General features: G+C 37.9%; 1 protein-coding gene across 1 annotated transcript in view; it reads right to left on the bottom strand.

The window, feature by feature from the left end:
- Positions 1–21000, bottom strand: part of LOC118944840 (receptor-type tyrosine-protein phosphatase mu-like) — a 543829-nt gene that overhangs the window by 145547 nt on the left and 377282 nt on the right. Inside the window, exons 19-21 of the mRNA XM_036966400.1 lie at positions 15090–15167; positions 14006–14032; positions 1148–1159 (exon numbers count right to left, since the gene is read on the bottom strand). Coding sequence (XP_036822295.1) covers positions 1148–1159; positions 14006–14032; positions 15090–15167 — 117 coding nt within the window. The remainder of the gene's footprint in view (positions 1–1147; positions 1160–14005; positions 14033–15089; positions 15168–21000) is intronic.

The raw sequence follows: 21000 nt of genomic DNA, 5'->3' as shown, positions 1-21000 counted from the left end.
TCAGTATTATTATGATGTGGGAAGTAGTCAGTATTATTATGATGATGTGGGAAGTAGTCAGTATTATGATGATGTGGGAAGTAGTCAGTATTATGATGATGTGGGAAGTAGTCAGTATTATTATGGTGTGGGAAGTAGTCAGTATGATGATGATGTGGGAAGTAGTCAGTATTATTATGATGTGGGAAGTAGTCAGTATTATTATGATGTGGGAAGTAGTCAGTATTATTATGATGTGGGAAGTAGTCAGTATTATGATGATGTGGGAAGTAGTCAGTATTATGATGATGTGGGAAGTAGTCAGTATTATGATGATGTGGGAAGTAGTCAGTATTATGATGATGTGGGAAGTAGTCAGTATTATGATGTGGGGAGTAGTCAGTATTATTATGATGTGGGAAGTAGAGGCATTAAAAACACCAAAGTTATTTAAAAGGAGAAAAGTAATATTTTTATTTGATTTTGATGCACCTCATATTGACATTAGAGATTCCACTCAGACCCCTGTCAGTAGTATTATTATGTTGTATTTCACTCAGACCCCTGTCAGTAGTATTATGATGTTGTATTTCACTCAGACCCCTGTCAGTAGTATTATGATGTTGTATTTCACTCAGACCCCTGTCAGTAGTATTATGATGTTGTATTTCACTCAGACCCCTGTCAGTAGTATTATGATGTTGTATTTCACTCAGACCCCTGTCAGTAGTATTATGATGTTGTATTTCACTCAGACCCCTGTCAGTGGCAGAAAGAGGCAGAGATAAGATGGTCATGAAGGTGGATGTGGATGTTTGCGGCTTCAGTGCAACACAATGGCGGATGCAGTCAGGCAGGCACCATCCAAGCAACTTCGCTCAATCACAACCAATACAATGAAAACAAACAAAAACAACCCCCCGGGAGATAATGCATGATAATGCAGCAACGATGGTGTACTGTGATCATGCTAGACAAGGCTAATGGCTTCAAGGTGGAAACGGAAGGGGAGGTGAAATGTTAGCGTGTCCATTGGCCATGCAGATGCCATAATAGAAAAGTCATAGTTATATCCACAAATCAGCTCTCTCACTGTCATCTGTGTGTTCCTGTGACATCACCTCCTTCCCCAAACCAAGGCCAAGACCAGGGGGCCCTGGTGACTTACCATTTATGGGCACTTTTATTGGAGATACAGAAAGAGGTTAAGTACGAGAAGAGATAGAGGAGGAGAGAGGATACGAGAGAGGAGAGGAGAGGAGAGGAGAGGAGAGGAGAGGAGAGGAGAGGAGAGGAGAGGAGAGGAGAGGAGAGGAGAGGAGAGGAGAGGAGAGAGTATAAGAGAGAAGAGAAGAGAAGAGATAGAGAGTATAAGAGAGAGAAGAGGAGAGGAGAGGAGAGAGTATAAGAGAGAGGAGATGAGAGGAGAGAGTATAAGAGAGAGGAGAGAGAGAAGAGAAGAGAAGAGAAGAGAAGAGAGTATAAGAGAGAGGAGAGAAGAGAAGAGAAGAGAGGAGAGAGTATAAGAGAGAGAAGAGAAGAGGAGAGAGTATAAAAGAGAGGAGAGGAGAGAGAGGGAGGGAGAGAGAGAGGAGATAAGCAACAATACATGATAAGCACTGTTACAGTGTAGATTAGTTTTTAGAGCTACTGTTTGTTAGATCACATCATGCCTGTGCTGTTTTAAATCAGTAAGGCCTGGGCTTTGTTAATTTGATGAGTAAATTGTGGCGTGGGCATTTCAACAGTGTAATACAGTCTTAAAAGAACAAATCAAAAACAGAATTGTTTTCAAGTGGATAGAATGATTTCAAAGGGGCAGAATGGATTTTAAGGGGGACAGAATGGTTTTCAAGGTAGACAGAATGGATTTCAAGGTGTCAGAATGGATTTCAAGGGGACAGAATCAAAAAATGCAACAAACAAAATGTTTGTGGCCTCACTCCTGAAATGGAATTAGATGTGGTTATGATTGCTGACATTTTGGCTATTATGACGCAAAATAAAGCCTGCAATGAGATGAACAAGATGCACTAATCACTTACATTAAATGATAATCAACTCCCCTAATAGGTTATCTCAAACTGTCACAATGATAATCAACTCCCCTAATAGGTTATCGCAAACTGTCACAACGATAATCAACTCAATTCAATTTTCAATTAAATTCAACATTGCCAAAGCAAGTGAGGTAGATAATATACAAAAGTGAAATCAACAACTCCCTTAATATGTTATCTCAAACTGTCACAACGATAATCAACTCCCCTAATATGTTATCTCAAAATTTCTCAATGATAATCAACTCCCATAATATGTTATCTCAAACTGTCACAACGATAATCAACTCCCCTAATATGTTCTCAAACTGTCACAACGATAATCAACTCCCCTAATATGTTATCGCAAAATGTCACAACGATAATCAACTCAATTCAATTTTCAATTCAATTCAATTCAATTCAAGGGGCTTTATTGGCATGGGAAACATGTGTTAACATTGCCAAAGCAAGTGAGGTAGATAATATACAAAAGTGAAATCAACAACTCCCTTAATATGTTATCTCAAACTGTCACAACGATAATCAACTCCCCTAATATGTTCTCAAACTGTCACAATGATAATCAACTCCCCTAATATGTTATCTCAAACTGTCACAATGCTAATCAACTCCCCTAATATGTTATCTCAAAATGTCTCAATGATAATCAACTCCCCTAATATGTTATCTCAAACTGTCACAACGATAATGAACTCAATTCAATTTTCAATTCAATTAAATTCAAGGGGCTTTATTGGCATGGGAAACATGTGTTAACATTGCCAAAGCAAGTGAGGTAGATAATATACAAAAGTGAAATCAACAACTCCCTTAATATGTTATCTCAAACTGTCACAATGATAATCAACTCCCTTAATATGTTATCTCAAACTGTCACTAAAAACAGATAACCTTTTCCAGCCAGCCTGCTTCCTGGCTCGCAACCAGCTAGCGCTAATGGCTACATGCTTCATTGCATCCCAAGCTAATGTTAATTAACTGTCAACATGGTTTAAAATGACAGGTATTATGTTGATTCCATGATATGGTGGTAAATTTAGACTTTAATGGTTGCATTGTTGTACAAGCAGAAATAGTGTTTTCATGTTTTTCTTGAGATTTGTGGAAAATATATCACACTAACACAATCCCTGTTGTGCTCTATGTGTTTCCTTCTGGCCTCGTTCATTATCATGGATAGCACTATACCGCTACTGTCTCCCTATAATAATTATAAATATTATTATGATCATGTTTTTTCCAAAATATATAGTATAACGTAAAAATAGTTCAGTTCTGGAAGGTTCAGTTCTGTGTAGGCTGACACTTCAGGCTGGTCTACCTCTGTCTTCATCTCTCTCTCTGTCTCACTCTCTCTCTCTGCCTCACTCTCTCTGTCTCCCCTTCTGTCTCCGTCTGTCTCCCTCTCTCTGTCTCCCTCTCTCCGTATCTTTGTCACTCTCTGTCTCCCTCTGTCTCCCTCTGTCTCTCTCTCTGTTTACATAAGTGGTTGATCGCTCTCTCTCTCTCGCTGTTTATATAAGTGGTTGATCTCTCTGTTTATATACGTGGTTGATCTCTGTTTACATAAGTGGTTGATCTCTCTCTCTCTCTCTCTGTTTATATAAGTGGTTGATCTCTCCATGTTTAAATAAGTGGTTGATCTCTCCATGTTTAAATAAGTGGTTGATCTCTCTCTATGTTTATATAAGTGGTTGATCTCTCTCTGTTTATATAAGTGGTTGATCTCTTTCTGATTATATAACTGGTTGATCTCTCTGTTTATATAAGTGGTTGATCTCTCTCTCTGTTTAAATAAGTGGTTGATCTCTCTCTCTCTCCTCTCTGTTTATATAAGTGGTTGATCTCTTTCTGATTATATAACTGGTTGATCTCTCTCTGTTTATATAAGTGGTTGATCTCTCTCTCTATTTATTAAAGTGGTTGATCTATCTCTGTTTATATAAGTGGTTGATCTCTCTAAATCTCTCTGTTTATATAAGTGGTTGATCTCTCTTTCTGTTTATATAAGTGGTTGATCTCTCTATGTTTATATAAGTGGTTGATCTCTCTCTCTCTCTCTGTTAATATAAGTGGTTGATCTCTCTCTCTCTCCTCTCTGTTTATATAAGTGGTTGATCTCTCTCTCCTTGTTTATACAAGTGGGTGATCTCTCCATTTATGTAAGTGGTTGATCTCTCTCTGTTTATATAAGTGGTTGATCTCTCTCTGTTTATATAAGTGGTTGATCTCTCTGTTTATACAAGTGGTTGATCTCTCTCTCTCTCTGTTTATACAAGTGGTTGATCTCTCTCTATGTTTATATAAGTGGTTGATCTCTCTACGTTTATATAAGTGGTTGATCTCTCTGTTTATATAAGTGGTTGATCTCTCTGTTTATACAAGTGGTTGATCTCTCTCTCTCTGTGTTTATATAAGTGGTTGATCTCTCTCTGTGTTTATATAAGTGGTTGATCTCTATGTTTGTATAAGTGGTTGATCTCCCTATGTTTATATAAGTGGTTGATCTCTCTCTGTTTATATAAGTGGTTGATCTCTCTCTGTTTATATAAGGGGTTGATCTCTCTCTGTTTATATAAGGGGTTGATCTCTCTCTGTTTATATAAGGGGTTGATCTCTCTGTGTTTGTATAAGTGGTTGATCTCCCTATGTTTATATAAGTGATTGATCTCTCTCTCTCTCTGTTTATATAATTGGTTGATCTCTCTCTCTCCTCTCTGTTTATATAAGTGGTTGATCTCTCTCTCTCTCTATATATATAAGTATTTGATCTCTCTTTATGTTTATATTAATGGTTGATCTCTCTCTGTTTATATAAGTGGTTGATCTCTCTGTTTATATACGTGGTTGATCTCTCTATGTTTACATAAGTGGTTGATCTCTCTCTCTCTCTCTGTTTATATAAGTGGTTGATCTCTCCATGTTTAAATAAGTGGTTGATCACTCCATGTTTAAATAAGTGGTTGATCTCTCTCTATGTTTATATAAGTGGTTGATCTCTCTCTGTGTTTATATAAGTGGTTGATCTCTATGTTTATATAAGTGGTTGATCTCTATGTTTATATAAGTGGTTGATCTCTATGTTTATATAAGTGGTTGATCTCTTTCTGATTATATAAGTGGTTGATCTCTCTCTGTTTATATAAGTGGTTGACCTCTCTGTTTATATAAGTGGTTGATCTCTCTCTGTTTATATAAGTGGTTGACCTCTCTCTGTTTATATAAGTGGTTGATCTCTATATTTATATAAGTGGTTGATTTCTTTCTGATTATATAACTGGTTGATCTCTCTCTGTTTATATAAGTGGTTGATCTCTCTCTGTTTATATAAGTGGTTGATCTCTCTCTGTTTATATAAGTGGTTGATCTCTCTCTCTGTTTATATAAGTGGATGATCTCTCTCTCTGTTTAAATAAGTGGTTGATCTCTCTCTGTTTATATAACTGGTTGATCTCTCTCTCTGTTTATATAAGTGGTTGATCTCTCTATCTGTTTATATAAGTGGTTGATCTCTCTCTCTGTTTAAATAAGTGGTTGATCTCTCTCTGTTTATATAACTGGTTGATCTCTCTCTCTGTTTATATAACTGGTTGATCTCTCTCTCTGTTTATATAAGTGGTTGATCTCTCTCTGTTTATATAAGGGGTTGATCTCTCTCTGTTTATATAAGGGGTTGATCTCTCTCTGTTTATATAAGGGGTTGATCTCTCTGTGTTTGTATAAGTGGTTGATCTCCCTATGTTTATATAAGTGATTGATCTCTCTCTCTCTCTCTGTTTATATAATTGGTTGATCTCTCTCTCTCCTCTCTGTTTATATAAGTGGTTGATCTCTCTCTCTCTCTATATATATAAGTATTTGATCTCTCTTTATGTTTATATTAATGGTTGATCTCTCTCTGTTTATATAAGTGGTTGATCTCTCTATGTTTACATAAGTGGTTGATCTCTCTCTCTCTCTCTGTTTATATAAGTGGTTGATCTCTCCATGTTTAAATAAGTGGTTGATCTCTCCATGTTTAAATAAGTGGTTGATCTCTCTCTGTGTTTATATAAGTGGTTGATCTCTATGTTTATATAAGTGGTTGATCTCTATGTTTATATAAGTGGTTGATCTCTATGTTTATATAAGTGGTTGATCTCTTTCTGATTATATAAGTGGTTGATCTCTCTCTGTTTATATAAGTGGTTGACCTCTCTGTTTATATAAGTGGTTGATCTCTCTCTGTTTATATAAGTGGTTGACCTCTCTCTGTTTATATAAGTGGTTGATCTCTATGTTTATATAAGTGGTTGATTTCTTTCTGATTATATAACTGGTTGATCTCTCTCTGTTTATATAAGTGGTTGATCTCTCTCTGTTTATATAAGTGGTTGATCTCTCTCTGTTTATATAAGTGGTTGATCTCTCTCTCTGTTTATATAAGTGGATGATCTCTCTCTCTGTTTAAATAAGTGGTTGATCTCTCTCTGTTTATATAACTGGTTGATCTCTCTCTCTGTTTATATAAGTGGTTGATCTCTCTATCTGTTTATATAAGTGGTTGATCTCTCTCTCTGTTTAAATAAGTGGTTGATCTCTCTCTGTTTATATAACTGGTTGATCTCTCTCTCTGTTTATATAACTGGTTGATCTCTCTCTCTGTTTATATAACTGGTTGATCTCTCTTTCTGTTTACATAAGTGGTTGATCTCTCTCTCTCTCCTCCCTGTTTATATAAGTGGTTGATCTCTCTCTCTCTCTCTCTGTTTATATAAGTGGTTGATCTCTCTCTGTTTATATAAGTGGTTGATCTCCCCATGTTTAAATAAGTGGTTGATCTCTCTCTATGTTTATATAAGTGGTTGATCTCTCTGTTTATACAAGTGGTTGATCTCTCTCTCTCTCTGTTTATACAAGTGGTTGATCTCTCTCTCTCTCTGTTTATACAAGTGGTTGATCTCTCTCTATGTTTATATAAGTGGTTGATCTCTCTACGTTTATATAAGTGGTTGATCTCTCTGTTTATATAAGTGGTTGATCTCTCTGTTTATATAAGTGGTTGATCTCTCTCTCTGTGTTTATATAAGTGGTTGATCTCTCTCTGTGTTTATATAAGTGGTTGATCTCTATGTTTGTATAAGTGGTTGATCTCCCTATGTTTATATAAGTGGTTGATCTCTCTCTGTTTATATAAGTGGTTGATCTCTCTCTGTTTATATAAGGGGTTGATCTCTCTGTTTATATAAGGGGTTGATCTCTCTCTGTTTATATAAGGGGTTGATCTCTCTCTGTTTATATAAGGGGTTGATCTCTCTCTGTTTGTATAAGTGGTTGATCTCCCTCTGTTTGTATAAGTGGTTGATCTCCCTATGTTTATATAAGTGATTGATCTCTCTCTCTCTCTCTGTTTATATAATTGGTTGATCTCTCTCTCTCCTCTCTGTTTATATAAGTGGTTGATCTCTCTCTCTCTCTATATATATAAGTATTTGATCTCTCTTTCTGTTTATATTAGTGGTTGATCTCTCTCTGTTTATATAAGTGGTTGATCTCTCTGTTTATATACGTGGTTGATCTCTCTATGTTTACATAAGTGGTTGATCTCTCTCTCTCTCTCTCTCTCTGTTTATATAAGTGGTTGATCTCTCCATGTTTAAATAAGTGGTTGATCTCTCTCTATGTTTATATAAGTGGTTGATCTCTCTCTGTGTTTATATAAGTGGTTGATCTCTATGTTTATATAAGTGGTTGATCTCTATGTTTATATAAGTGGTTGATCTCTATGTTTATATAAGTGGTTGATCTCTTTCTGATTATATAAGTGGTTGATCTCTCTCTGTTTATATAAGTGGTTGACCTCTCTCTGTTTATATAAGTGGTTGATCTCTCTCTGTTTATATAAGTGGTTGACCTCTCTCTGTTTATATAAGTGGTTGATCTCTATGTTTATATAAGTGGTTGATTTCTTTCTGATTATATAACTGGTTGATCTCTCTCTGTTTATATAAGTGGTTGATCTCTCTCTGTTTATATAAGTGGTTGATCTCTCTCTGTTTATATAAGTGGTTGATCTCTCTCTCTGTTTATATAAGTGGATGATCTCTCTCTCTGTTTAAATAAGTGGTTGATCTCTCTCTGTTTATATAACTGGTTGATCTCTCTCTCTGTTTATATAAGTGGTTGATCTCTCTCTCTGTTTATATAACTGGTTGATCTCTCTCTCTGTTTATATAACTGGTTGATCTCTCTCTCTGTTTATATAACTGGTTGATCTCTCTTTCTGTTTACATAAGTGGTTGATCTCTCTCTCTCTCCTCCCTGTTTATATAAGTGGTTGATCTCTCTCTCTCTCTCTCTCTGTTTATATAAGTGGTTGATCTCCCTGTGTTTATATAAGTGGTTGATCTCTCTATGTTTATATAAGTGGTTGATCTCTCTATGTTTATATAAGTGGTTGATCTCTCTGTTTATACAAGTGGTTGATCTCTCTCTTTCTCTGTTTATACAAGTGGTTGATCACTCTCTGTTTATATAAGTGGTTGATCTCTATGTTTATATAAGTGGTTGATCTCTCTCTGTTTATACAAGTGGTTGATCTCTCTCTTTCTCTGTTTATACAAGTGGTTGATCTCTCTCTGTTTATATAAGTGGTTGATCTCTATGTTTATATAAGTGGTTGATCTCTATGTTTATATAAGTGGTTGATCTCTTTCTGATTATATAAGTGGTTGATCTCTCTATGTTTATATAAGTGGTTGATCTCTCTCTCTGTTTATATAAGGGGTTGATCTCTCTGTGTTTATATAAGTGGTTGATCTCTCTGTTTATATAAGTGGTTGATCTCTATGTTTATATAAGTGGTTGATCTCTTTCTGATTATATAAGTGGTTGATCTCTCTCTCTGTTTATATAAGTTGTTGATCTCTCTAAATCTCTCTGTTTATATAAGTATTTGATCTCTCTTTCTGTTTATGTAAGTGGTTGATCTCTCAATGTTTATATAATTGGTTGATCTCTCTCTCTCTCCTCTGTTTATATAAGTGGTTGATCTCTCTCTCTCTCCTCTCTATTTATATAAGTGGTTGATCTCTCTCTCTCTCCTCTCTATTTATATAAGTATTTGATCTCTCTTTCTGTTTATATAAGTGGTTGATCTCTATGTTTATATAAGTGGTTGATCTCTATGTTTATATAAGTGGTTGATCTCTTTCTGATTATATAAGTGGTTGATCTCTCTATGTTTATATAAGTGGTTGATCTCTCTCTCTGTTTATATAAGTGGTTGATCTCTCTCTGTTTATATAAGTGGTTGATCTCTCTGTTTATATAAGTGGTTGATCTCTCTCTGTTTATATAAGTGGTTGATCTCTCTGTTTATATAAGTGGTTGATCTCTCTCTGTTTATACAAGTGGTTGATCTATCTCTGTTTATATAAGTGGTTGATCTCTTTCTGATTATATAAGTGGTTGATCTCTCTATGTTTATATAAGTGGTTGATCTCTCTCTCTGTTTATATAAGTGGTTGATCTCTCTCTCTCTCTATTTAAGTATTTGATCTCTCTTTCTGTTCATATTAGTGGTTGATCTCTCTCTGTTTATATAAGTGGTTGATCTCTTTCTGTTTATACAAGTGGTTGATCTATCTCTGTTTATATAAGTGGTTGATCTCTCTCTCTGTTTATATAAGTGGTTGATCTCTCTCTGTTTATATAAGTGGTTGATCTCTCTCTGTTTATATAAGTGGTTGATCTCTCTCTGTTTATATAAGTGGATGATCTCTCTATCTGTTTAAATAACTGGTTGATCTCTCTCTCTGTTTATATAACTGGTTGATCTCTCTGTTTATATAACTGGTTGATCTCTCTTTCTGTTTATATAAGTGGTTGATCTCTCTCTCTCCTCCCTGTTTATATAAGTGGTTGATCTCTCTCTCTCTCTCTCTCTGTTTATATAAGTATTTGATCTCTCTCTCGATTTATATAAGTGGTTGATCTCTCTATGTTTATATAAGTGGTTGATCTCTCTATGTTTATACAAGTGGTTGATCTCTCTGTTTATATAAGTGGTTGATCTCTATGTTTATATAAGTGGTTGATCTCTATGTTTATATAAGTGGTTGATCTCTTTCTGATTATATAAGTGGTTGATCTCTCTCTGTTTATATAAGTGGTTGATCTCTCTCTCTCTCTCTCTCTCTCTGTTTATATAAGTGGTTGATCTCTTTCTGATTATATAAGTGGTTGATCTCTCTCTCTTTATATAGGTGGTTGATCTCTCTCTCTCTCTCTCTCTCTCTCTCTGTTTATATAAGTGGTTGATCTCTCTCTGTTTATATAAGTGGTTGATCTCTCTGTTTATATAAGTGGTTGATCTCTCTCTCTCTGTTTATATAAGTGGTTGATCTCTCTCTCTCTGTTTATATAAGTGGTTGATCTCTCTCTCTCTGTTTATATAAGTGGTTGATCTCTCTCTGTTTATATAAGTGGTTGATCTCTCTCTGTTTATATAAGTGGTTGATCTCTCTCTGTTTATATAAGTGGTTGATCTCTCTCTCTGTTTATATAAGTGGATGATCTCTCTCTCTGTTTAAATAAGTGGTTGATCTCTCTCTGTTTATATAACTGGTTGATCTCTCTCTCTGTTTATATAAGTGGTTGATCTCTCTGTTTATATAAGTGGTTGATCTCTCTCTGTTTAAATAAGTGGTTGATCTCTCTCTGTTTATATAACTGGTTGATCTCTCTGTTTATATAACTGGTTGATCTCTCTCTCTGTTTATATAACTGGTTGATCTCTCTTTCTGTTTATATAAGTGGTTGATCTCTCTCTCTCTCCTCCCTGTTTATATAAGTGGTTGATCTCTCTCTCTCTCTCTGTTTATATAAGTGGTTGATCTCCCTATGTTTATATAAGTGGTTGATCTCTCTATGTTTATATAAGTGGTTGATCTCTCTGTTTATACAAGTGGTTGATCTCTCTCTTTCTCTGTTTATACAAGTGGTTGATCTCTCTCTGTTTATATAAGTGGTTGATCTCTATGTTTATATAAGTGGTTGATCTCTCTCTGTTTATACAAGTGGTTGATCTCTCTCTTTCTCTGTTTATACAAGTGGTTGATCTCTCTCTGTTTATATAAGTGGTTGATCTCTATGTTTATATAAGTGGTTGATCTCTTTCTGATTATATAAGTGGTTGATCTCTCTATGTTTATATAAGTGGTTGATCTCTCTCTCTGTTTATATAAGGGGTTGATCTCTCTCTCTGTTTATATAAGTGGTTGATCTCTCTGTTTATATAAGTGGTTGATCTCTATGTTTATATAAGTGGTTGATCTCTTTCTGATTATATAAGTGGTTGATCTCTCTCTCTGTTTATGTAAGTGGTTGATCTCTCAATGTTTATATAAGTGATTGATCTCTCTCTCTCTCCTCTGTTTATATAAGTGGTTGATCTCTCTCTCCTCTATTTATATAAGTGGTTGATCTCTCTCTCTCTCCTCTCTATTTATATAAGTATTTGATCTCTCTTTCTGTTTATATAAGTGGTTGATCTCTATGTTTATATAAGTGGTTGATCTCTATGTTTATATAAGTGGTTGATCTCTATGTTTATATAAGTGGTTGATCTCTTTCTGATTATATAAGTGGTTGATCTCTCTATGTTTATATAAGTGGTTGATCTCTCTCTCTGTTTATATAAGTGGTTGATCTCTCTCTCTCTCTATTTAAGTATTTGATCTCTCTTTCTGTTCATATTAGTGGTTGATCTCTCTCTGTTTATATAAGTGGTTGATCTCTTTCTGTTTATACAAGTGGTTGATCTATCTCTGTTTATACAAGTGGTTGATCTATCTCTGTTTATATAAGTGGTTGATCTCTCTCTCTGTTTATATAAGTGGTTGATCTCTCTCTGTTTATATAAGTGGTTGATCTCTATGTTTATATAACTGGTTGATCTCTTTCTGATTATATAACTGGTTGATCTCTCTTTCTGATTATATAACTGGTTGATCTCTCTCTCTGTTTATATAAGTGGTTGATCTCTCTCTGTTTATATAAGTGGTTGATCTCTCTCTGTTTATATAAGTGGTTGATCTCTCTCTGTTTATATAAGTGGTTGATCTCTCTGTTTATATAAGTGGTTGATCTCTCTCTGTTTATATAAGTGGATGATCTCTCTCTCTGTTTATATAAGTGGTTGATCTCTCTATCTGTTTAAATAACTGGTTGATCTCCCTCTCTGTTTATATAACTGGTTGATCTCTCTGTTTATATAACTGGTTGATCTCTCTTTCTGTTTATATAAGTGGTTGATCTCTCTCTCTCTCCTCCCTGTTTATATAAGTGGTTGATCTCTCTCTCTCTCTCTCTCTGTTTATATAAGTATTTGATCTCTCTCTCGATTTATATAAGTGGTTGATCTCTCTATGTTTATATAAGTGGTTGATCTCTCTATGTTTATACAAGTGGTTGATCTCTCTCTGTTTATATAAGTGGTTGATCTCTATGTTTATATAAGTGGTTGATCTCTATGTTTATATAAGTGGTTGATCTCTTTCTGATTATATAAGTGGTTGATCTCTCTAAATCTCTCTGTTTATAGATCTCTCTCAATATCTGTTTATATAAGTATTTGATCTCTCTTTCTGTTTATATAAGTGGTTGATCTCTCTCTGTTTATATAAGTGGTTGATCTCTCTCTGTTTATATAAGTGGTTGATCTCTCTCTGTTTATATGTGGTTGATCTCTCTCTCTTTATATAGGTGGTTGATCTCTCTCTCTCTCTCTCTCTGTTTATATAAGTGGTTGATCTCTCTCTCTCTGTTTATATAAGTGGTTGATCTCTCTCTCTCTGTTTATATAAGTGGTTGATCTCTCTCTCTCTGTTTATATAAGTGGTTGATCTCTCTCTCTCTGTTTATATAAGTGGTTGATCTCTCTCTCTCTGTTTATATAAGTGGATGATCTCTCTCTCTCTGTTTATATAAGTGGTTGATCTCTCTCTCTCTGTTTATATAAGTGGTTGATCTCTCTCTCTCTGTTTATATAAGTGGTTGATCTCTCTCTCTCTGTTTATATAAGTGGTTGATCTCTCTCTCTCTGTTTATATAAGTGGTTGATCTCTCTCTCTCTGTTTATATAAGTGGTTGATCGCTCTCTCTCTCTGTTTATATAAGTGGTTGATCGCTCTCTCTCTCTGTTTATATAAGTGGTTGATCTCTCTCTCTCTCTCTCTGTTCATATTATTGTAGCACAGTGACTTTACTGGTAACTGTAGTAACAGTGGACATGGCGATAGGAGCTGGCTGCCACACCTGTCTGCAACTACACCTCCCATCGTCCTCACCTTCACTCCCCTCTCCTCCGGAACTACACTCCCCCTTCTCACCATCTACACTCCCCCCTCCACTCCAACTACACCTCCCCCCTCCTCCCCAACTACACTCCCCCCTCCTCCCCACCTACACTCCTCTCTCCTCCTGAACTACACCCCCCCTTCTCACCATCTACACCCCCCTCCTCCCCAACTACACTCCCCCCTCCTTCCAAACTACACTCCCCCTCCTTCCAAACTACACTCCCCCTCCTTCCAAACTACACTCCCCCTCCTTCCAAACTACACTCCCCCACATCCAGTCCACATGTCTGACCATTCATATGAGAGGTCAAACGTGTTACATAGGTGACATCACAACGCACAGCATGGGTCATCACAACGCAGTGAGGATGGAATGGAGAGAAGCCAGCCTCAGCCCAGGGATAACCAGGGAGGAGGAGGACGAGGAGGAAGCAGCAGGCAGGTATGGAGGTGAGGAAGCCATCATCAGTAACAGAGCTGTTCCCTCCCGATACTTTCCTGCATGTATATAGCAATAGGTTTTCTTTGTCAAAGTCTTCACGACAAAGCAAGTTAAACGGTGAATCCTATAATACACTCTCAGAAGAAATGGATATAGTGGTAAAAGAAGACGTGTCTCACCTAAGATAGCGGTTGGCACAAAGGGATCTGTTCATAACCCACAAACAAGTGCGGAAGTTGGAGGAAGAGGAGAGAAAATAGCAGTAAATAAAAGCGTGTAAGAAAAGAGTAGAGCTAAACACCAGAGCAAAGTGAATGTGATTGTAGATAGAGGAGGAAGAGGAGAAAGAGGAGGAAGAGCAGGAGGAAGAAGAGGAGGAGGAGGAGGAAGAAGAGGAGGAGGAGAAAGAGGAGGAAGAGGAAGAAGAAGAGGAGGAGGAAGAAGAGGAGAAAGAAGAGGAGGAGGGGGAAGAGGAAGATGAGAGGAAGAGGAGGAGGAAGAAAAGGGAGAAGAGGAAGAAGAGGAGGAGGAGGGGGAAGAAGAGGAGGAGGAAGGGGAGGAAGAGGAAGAAGAGGAAGAGGGGGAAGAGGAAGAAGAGGAAGAAGAGGAAGAAGAGGAAGAAGAGGAAGAAGAGGAAGAAGAGGAAGAAGAGGAAGAAGAGGAAGAAGAGGAAGAAGAAGAAGAAGAAGAAGAAGAGGAGGAGGAAGAGGAGGAGGAAGAAAAGGGAGAAGAGGAAGAAGAGGAGGAGGAGGGGGAAGAAGAGGAGGAGGAAGAAGAGGAGGAGGAGGAAGAGGAGGAGGAGGAGGAAAAAGAAGAAGAAGAGGATGAGGAAGAAGTGGAGGAAGAGGACGAGATAGAAGATGAGGAGAGGAAGAGGAGGAGGAAGAAGAGGAGGAAGAGGAGGACGAGGAAGAAGAGGAAGAAGAGGAGGAGGAAGAGAAAGACAAAACAATACAGTCTTATAGCAGGAGACAGAAGAACTGCTAAACGCAGAGAGATAGAAGACCAAACACACGTTGAACAGTAGGCTAGAAATATAGTATATTCACACATAGATGATGTTTGTTATAATTAATGCATAGACTTCCGATTCATTTCAATCAATCAAAAACACGTTATTGATGCAACAAACACACATGGGACTAAAGCTAAACTTAAGTTAGCTATCATTTCACCAACCACTGACTTGTACTCTCCACTATCTACAGTGATCATAGTGTGGCAGAATGGTGCAGACCAGAGGTGGAGTAAAGGTGTGTTTACCTGGGTAGTAGGACTTGAGAAGCGTTGTACTGAGAGTATTAGACTTATTCAGGGTGAAGGAGGAAGGGGACGACGCAGCTGGAGACAGAAAGCAAACTATCAATATACAGTTTGAACAGAATCATAGGACCAGAACATGACTAATGAGAATCATATGACCAGAATATACCATAGGACCAGAACATATCATAGGACCAGAATATATCATAGGACCAGAATATATCATAGGACCAGAACATACCATAGGACCAGAACATGACTAATGAGAATCATAGGACCAGAACATATCGTAGGACCAGAACATGACTAATGAGAATCATAGGACCAGAACATATCATAGGACCAGAACATGACTAATGAGAATCATAGGACCAGAATATATCATAGGACCAGAACATGACTAATGAGAATCATAGGACCAGAATATATCATAGGACCAGAACATATCATAGGACCAGAACATGACTAATGAGAATCATAGGACCAGAACATATCATAGGGCCAGAACACATCATAGGACCAGACCAGAACATACCATAGGACCAGAACATATCATAGGACCAGAACATATCATAGGACCAGAACATACCATAGAACCAGAATATATCATAGGACCAGAACATGACTAATGAGAATAATAGGACCAGAACATACCATAGGACCAGAACATACCATAGGACCAGAACATACCATAGGACCAGAACATACCATATCATAGGACCAGAATATATCATAGGACCAGAACATACCATAGGACAAGAATATATCATAGGACCAGAACATATCATAGGACCAGAACATGACTAATGAGAATCATAGGACCAGAACATGTCATAGGACCAGAACATGACTAATGAGAATCATAGGACCAGAACATATCATAGGACCAGAACATGACTAATGAGAATCATAGGACCAGAATATATCATAGGACCAGATCATGACTAATGAGAATCATAGGACCAGAATATATCATAGGACCAGAACATACCATAGGACCAGAACATACCATAGGACCAGAACATACCATAGGACCAGAACATACCATAGGACCAGAACATACCATAGGACCAGAACATACCATAGGACCAGAACATGACTAATGAGAATCATAGGACCAGAACATATCATAGGACCAGAACATATCATAGGACCATAACATATCATAGGACCAGAACATATCATAGGACCAGAACATATCATATCATAGGACCAGAACATATCATAGGACCAGAACATACCATAGGACCAGCACATACCATAGGACCAGAATATATCATAGGACCAGAACATGACTAATGAGAATCATAGGACCAGAACATATCATAGGACCAGAACATACCATAGGACCAGAACATACCATAGGACAAGAACAGATCATATCATAGGACCAGAATATATCATAGGACCAGAACATATCATAGGACCAGAACATGACTAATGAGAATCATAGGACCAGAATATACCATAGGACCAGAACATACCATAGGACCAGAACATACCATAGGACCAGAATATATCATAGGACCAGAACATATCATAGGACCAGAACATGACTAATGAGAATCATAGGACCAGAACATAACCATAGGACCAGAACATATCATAGGACCAGAACATACCATAGGACCAGAACATACCATAGGACCAGAACAGATCGTAGGACCAGAACATATCATAGGACCAGAACATATCATAGGACCAGAACATATCATAGGACCAGAACATGACTAATGAGAGTCATAGGACCAGAACATAACCATAGGACCAGAACATATCATAGGACCAGAACATACCATAGGACCAGAACATATCATAGGACCAGAATATATCATAGGACCAGAACAGATCATAGGACCAGAACATACCATAGGACCAGAACATATCATAGGACCAGAACATGACTAATGAGAATCATAGGACCAGAACATATTATAGGACCAGAACATATCATAGGACCAGAATATATCATAGGACCAGAACATATCATAGGACCAGAACATGACTAATGAGAATCATAGGACCAGAACATATCATAGGACCAGAACAGAACATATCATAGGACCAGAACATACCATAGGACCAGAACACATCATAGGACCAGAACAGAACATACCATAGGACCAGAACACATCATAGGACCAGAACACATCATAGGACCAGAACACATCATAGGACCAGAACAGAACATACCATAGGACCAGAACACATCATAGGACCAGAACAGAACATACCATAGGACCAGAACACATCATAGGACCAGAACACATCATAGGACCAGAACACATCATAGGACCAGAACATACCATAGGACCAGAACACATCATAGGACCAGAACACATCATAGGACCAGAACACATCATAGGACCAGAACACATCATAGGACCAGAACAGAACATACCATAGGACCAGAACATATCATAGGACCAGAACACATCATAGGACGAGAACAGATCATAGGACCAGAACATATCATAGGACCAGAACACATCATAGGACCAGAACACATCATAGGACCAGAACACATCATAGGACCAGAACACATCATAGGATCAGAACAGAAATAACACAAATCATCAGATAAGCAGATTCAAAACACAGTACATAATAATGTATAGTGAGTGACATGTAATATATTTTGTTTGTCAGTGCTGAATACTAGGAAGGGGAAGTCAAAGAGCCACACAACAATACGGTTAGAGTTTTGGACATGACTCTTGATCATGTCATCTGGGACCAACACCATCTAGGACCAACACCATCTAGGACCAACACCATCTAGGACCAACACCATATAGGACCAACACCATCTAGGATCAACACCATGTCATCTAGAACAAACACCATCTAGGACCAACACCATCTAGGACCAACACCATCTAGGACCAACACCATCTAGGACCAACCCCATCTAGGACCAACACCATCTAGGACCAACACCATATAGGACCAACACCATGTCATCTAGGACCAACACCATCTAGGACCAACACCATCTAGGACCAACACCATCTAGGACCAACACCATGTCATCTAGGACCAACACCATCTAGGACCAACCCCATCTAGGACCATCACCATGTCATCTAGGACCAACACCATCTAGGACCAACACCATCTAGGACCAACACCATATAGGACCAACACCATGTCATCTAGGACCAAAACCATATAGGACCAACACCATGTCATCTGGGACCAACACCATCTAGGACCAACACCATCTAGGACCAACACCATCTAGGACCAACACCATCTAGGACCAACACCATCTAGGACCAACACCATGTCATCTAGGACCAACACCATCTAGGACCAACCCCATCTAGGACCATCACCATCTAGGACCAACACCATGTCATCAAGGACCAACACCATCTATGACCAACACCATGTCATCAAGGACCAACACCATCTAGGACCAACACCATCTAGGACCAACACCATGTCATCTAGGACCAACACCATCTAGGACCAAAACCATCTAGGACCATCACCATGTCATCTAGGACCAACACCATCTAGGACCAACACCATCTAGGACCAACACCATCTAGGACCAACACCATCTAGGACCAGCAGCATCTATGACCAACACCATGTCATCTAGGACCAACACCATCTAGGACCAACACCATGTCATCTAGGACCAAAACCATCTAGGACCAACACCATCTAGGACCATCACCATGTCATCTAGGACCAACACCATCTAGGACCAACACCATCTAGGACCAACAACATCTAGGACCAACACCATCTCATCTAGGACCAACACCATCTAGGACCAACACCATCTAGGACCAACACCATGTCATCTAGTACCAACACTATGTCGTATACAGTGTTTGCTCAACTAAAGGTTTTGAGATTATGCTGTGGGGTTTAGAGGTCATTTGTGGTTTAGTACGGAACCCTGCATCACAGCGTCAATGCTACAGACCACCACAAGGGGGAGTTAGAGCACTGATTATGCTGGAAAATATAAAAATTAATGGAAGAGGCAAGTGGCAGGGGGAAAAGACAACATTGAGAGGTCAAGAAAGCGCTGGGGACTGGTCTTGATTATTCAATGATATTTTTATTTTCACTGAATCTCTGTTTAGGTATTGGTTAGACTGTACTTAGGGTGTGGAAATGTTTGGATAATTTTGCTCTTACTGTAGTACTCTAGCAGACTCTCGACCCGTCACGTTGTACAGCACCATTGTGGACTATTAGCAGGTCCTTAGATACTTTGCGCAAGGCAACTGATGAGCATGAAAAACTTTGCGGCTGGAGTGGCGCAGTGGTCTAAGATACTGCATCGCAGTGCAAACTGCATTGCTACAGATGCTGGTTCGATACCCGTGCCGGCCGCGACCGAGAGACCCATGAGGCGACGGTGGGCTTCTGGTTTCTCTCCCTCTAAAAACAGAAATAATTCATTCTAAATAACAAATTTGCTTTATTTACAAATTAGTAACATTGAACATCTCATGTTCAAGAACGGCCTTTTTCCTAGCTCAAGGTTATTGAAAAATTAAATAATCTCCAAAATGTGGTTATTTTTTAAGTCAAAGAAAGTTGGATGCAATTTCAGTTTAATCCCCAGAAAAGACAGAACCAATAATACAACAAATAGTGGTTAAACTCAAATATACTAATTGATAAAAAAAAATAAACTTCATCATTTGGAACCTTTAACAACTAGAAGAAGGAAAACTTATTATCATTAACTCTGTTTTCACAAGCGTAGCAGGCTGTGATTTCTGCAAACAATGTTTCTAGGACGGGTTAATAGCAGGACAATAGACTTTTTCCTTTTATTCAGATTACAACCACTGACTTTCGGTTATTTGAAAACGAAATCTCTAAAATGTTATTTTTTTTTAAACAAGGACTTGAAAATGAGATCCATGAACTCTGCAAAACAACATTTTCAGGCCGAGGATGAGAATGGTAAATGACTGTAGTTAATACAGTAATACAAAATAAGACATCCATCCACCCAACGAGCCGGAGCTGAGAGGATCACCAAAACTAAAGGTATTTTGGTTTCAGTGCATTTTCTTTAAGACAAACACCATGTCACACACCAGAGGACTGAGTGAAAAGGATGACTAACTTCTCTAACACTAGCATAAACAGCTCCATATGACATCAATAGACGGTTAAACAAGGTAAAGGGCCTCAGGATTTTGGAACCGGGACATGGGGTGAGGAATTGAACTTCTTAGAGGTATGTCAATTTCAAAACAGTCACATTTTAACAGACAGTCAGTTGAGGTCAAAGCTTAGTTGTCTGTTCAGGGGCGTCATTTCCTACCGAGCAGTGGAAGACGACTAATGACAGAGAGGGGTAGAAGGGTCTAATCAGGGTGGCCTGGGTCAGATTATACGGGGTCATGGTCAGGCTCCAAGGCCTAGCCCCAGACAAAGCTGTTAGAGACTGAGTTGGTAAAAGGTTTTAAGGATTAGGGTGAAGTGTTTTTTCAACAATAGCCATGTAGCAGTAACGTATACAGTAGAGTCATTCCACCTTGCCTTTGATATTTTAAGTAGAAATTGTGCACAAAAACTGAATTTTAATTTTAAAAGCCTGTTACATTAAATGAAGTGCACTTTAATAAAGATCGCATGGATACATTTGCCAAGAGTTTGCAAAGCTGTCATCAAGGCAAAGGGTGGCTATTTGAATAATCTCAAATATATTTAGATTTGTTTAACACCTTTTTGGTTACTACGTGATTCCATAGGTGTTATTTCATAGGTTTGATGTCTTCACAATTAGTCTACAATGTAGAAAATAGTAAAAACAAAAAGAGAAACCCTGGAATAATGAGTAGGTGTTCTAGAACCCTGGAATGAGTAGGTGTTCTAGAACCCTGGAATGAGTCGGTGTTCTAGAACCCTGGAATGAGTCGGTGTT

This window comes from Oncorhynchus mykiss, chromosome 28, assembly GCF_013265735.2.
Source record: "Oncorhynchus mykiss isolate Arlee chromosome 28, USDA_OmykA_1.1, whole genome shotgun sequence".
In the NCBI taxonomy this organism is placed as follows: Eukaryota; Metazoa; Chordata; class Actinopteri; order Salmoniformes; family Salmonidae; genus Oncorhynchus; species Oncorhynchus mykiss.
Note: the sequence above shows the minus strand (reverse complement) of the source record. Positions and strands in the feature narration are given on the sequence as shown.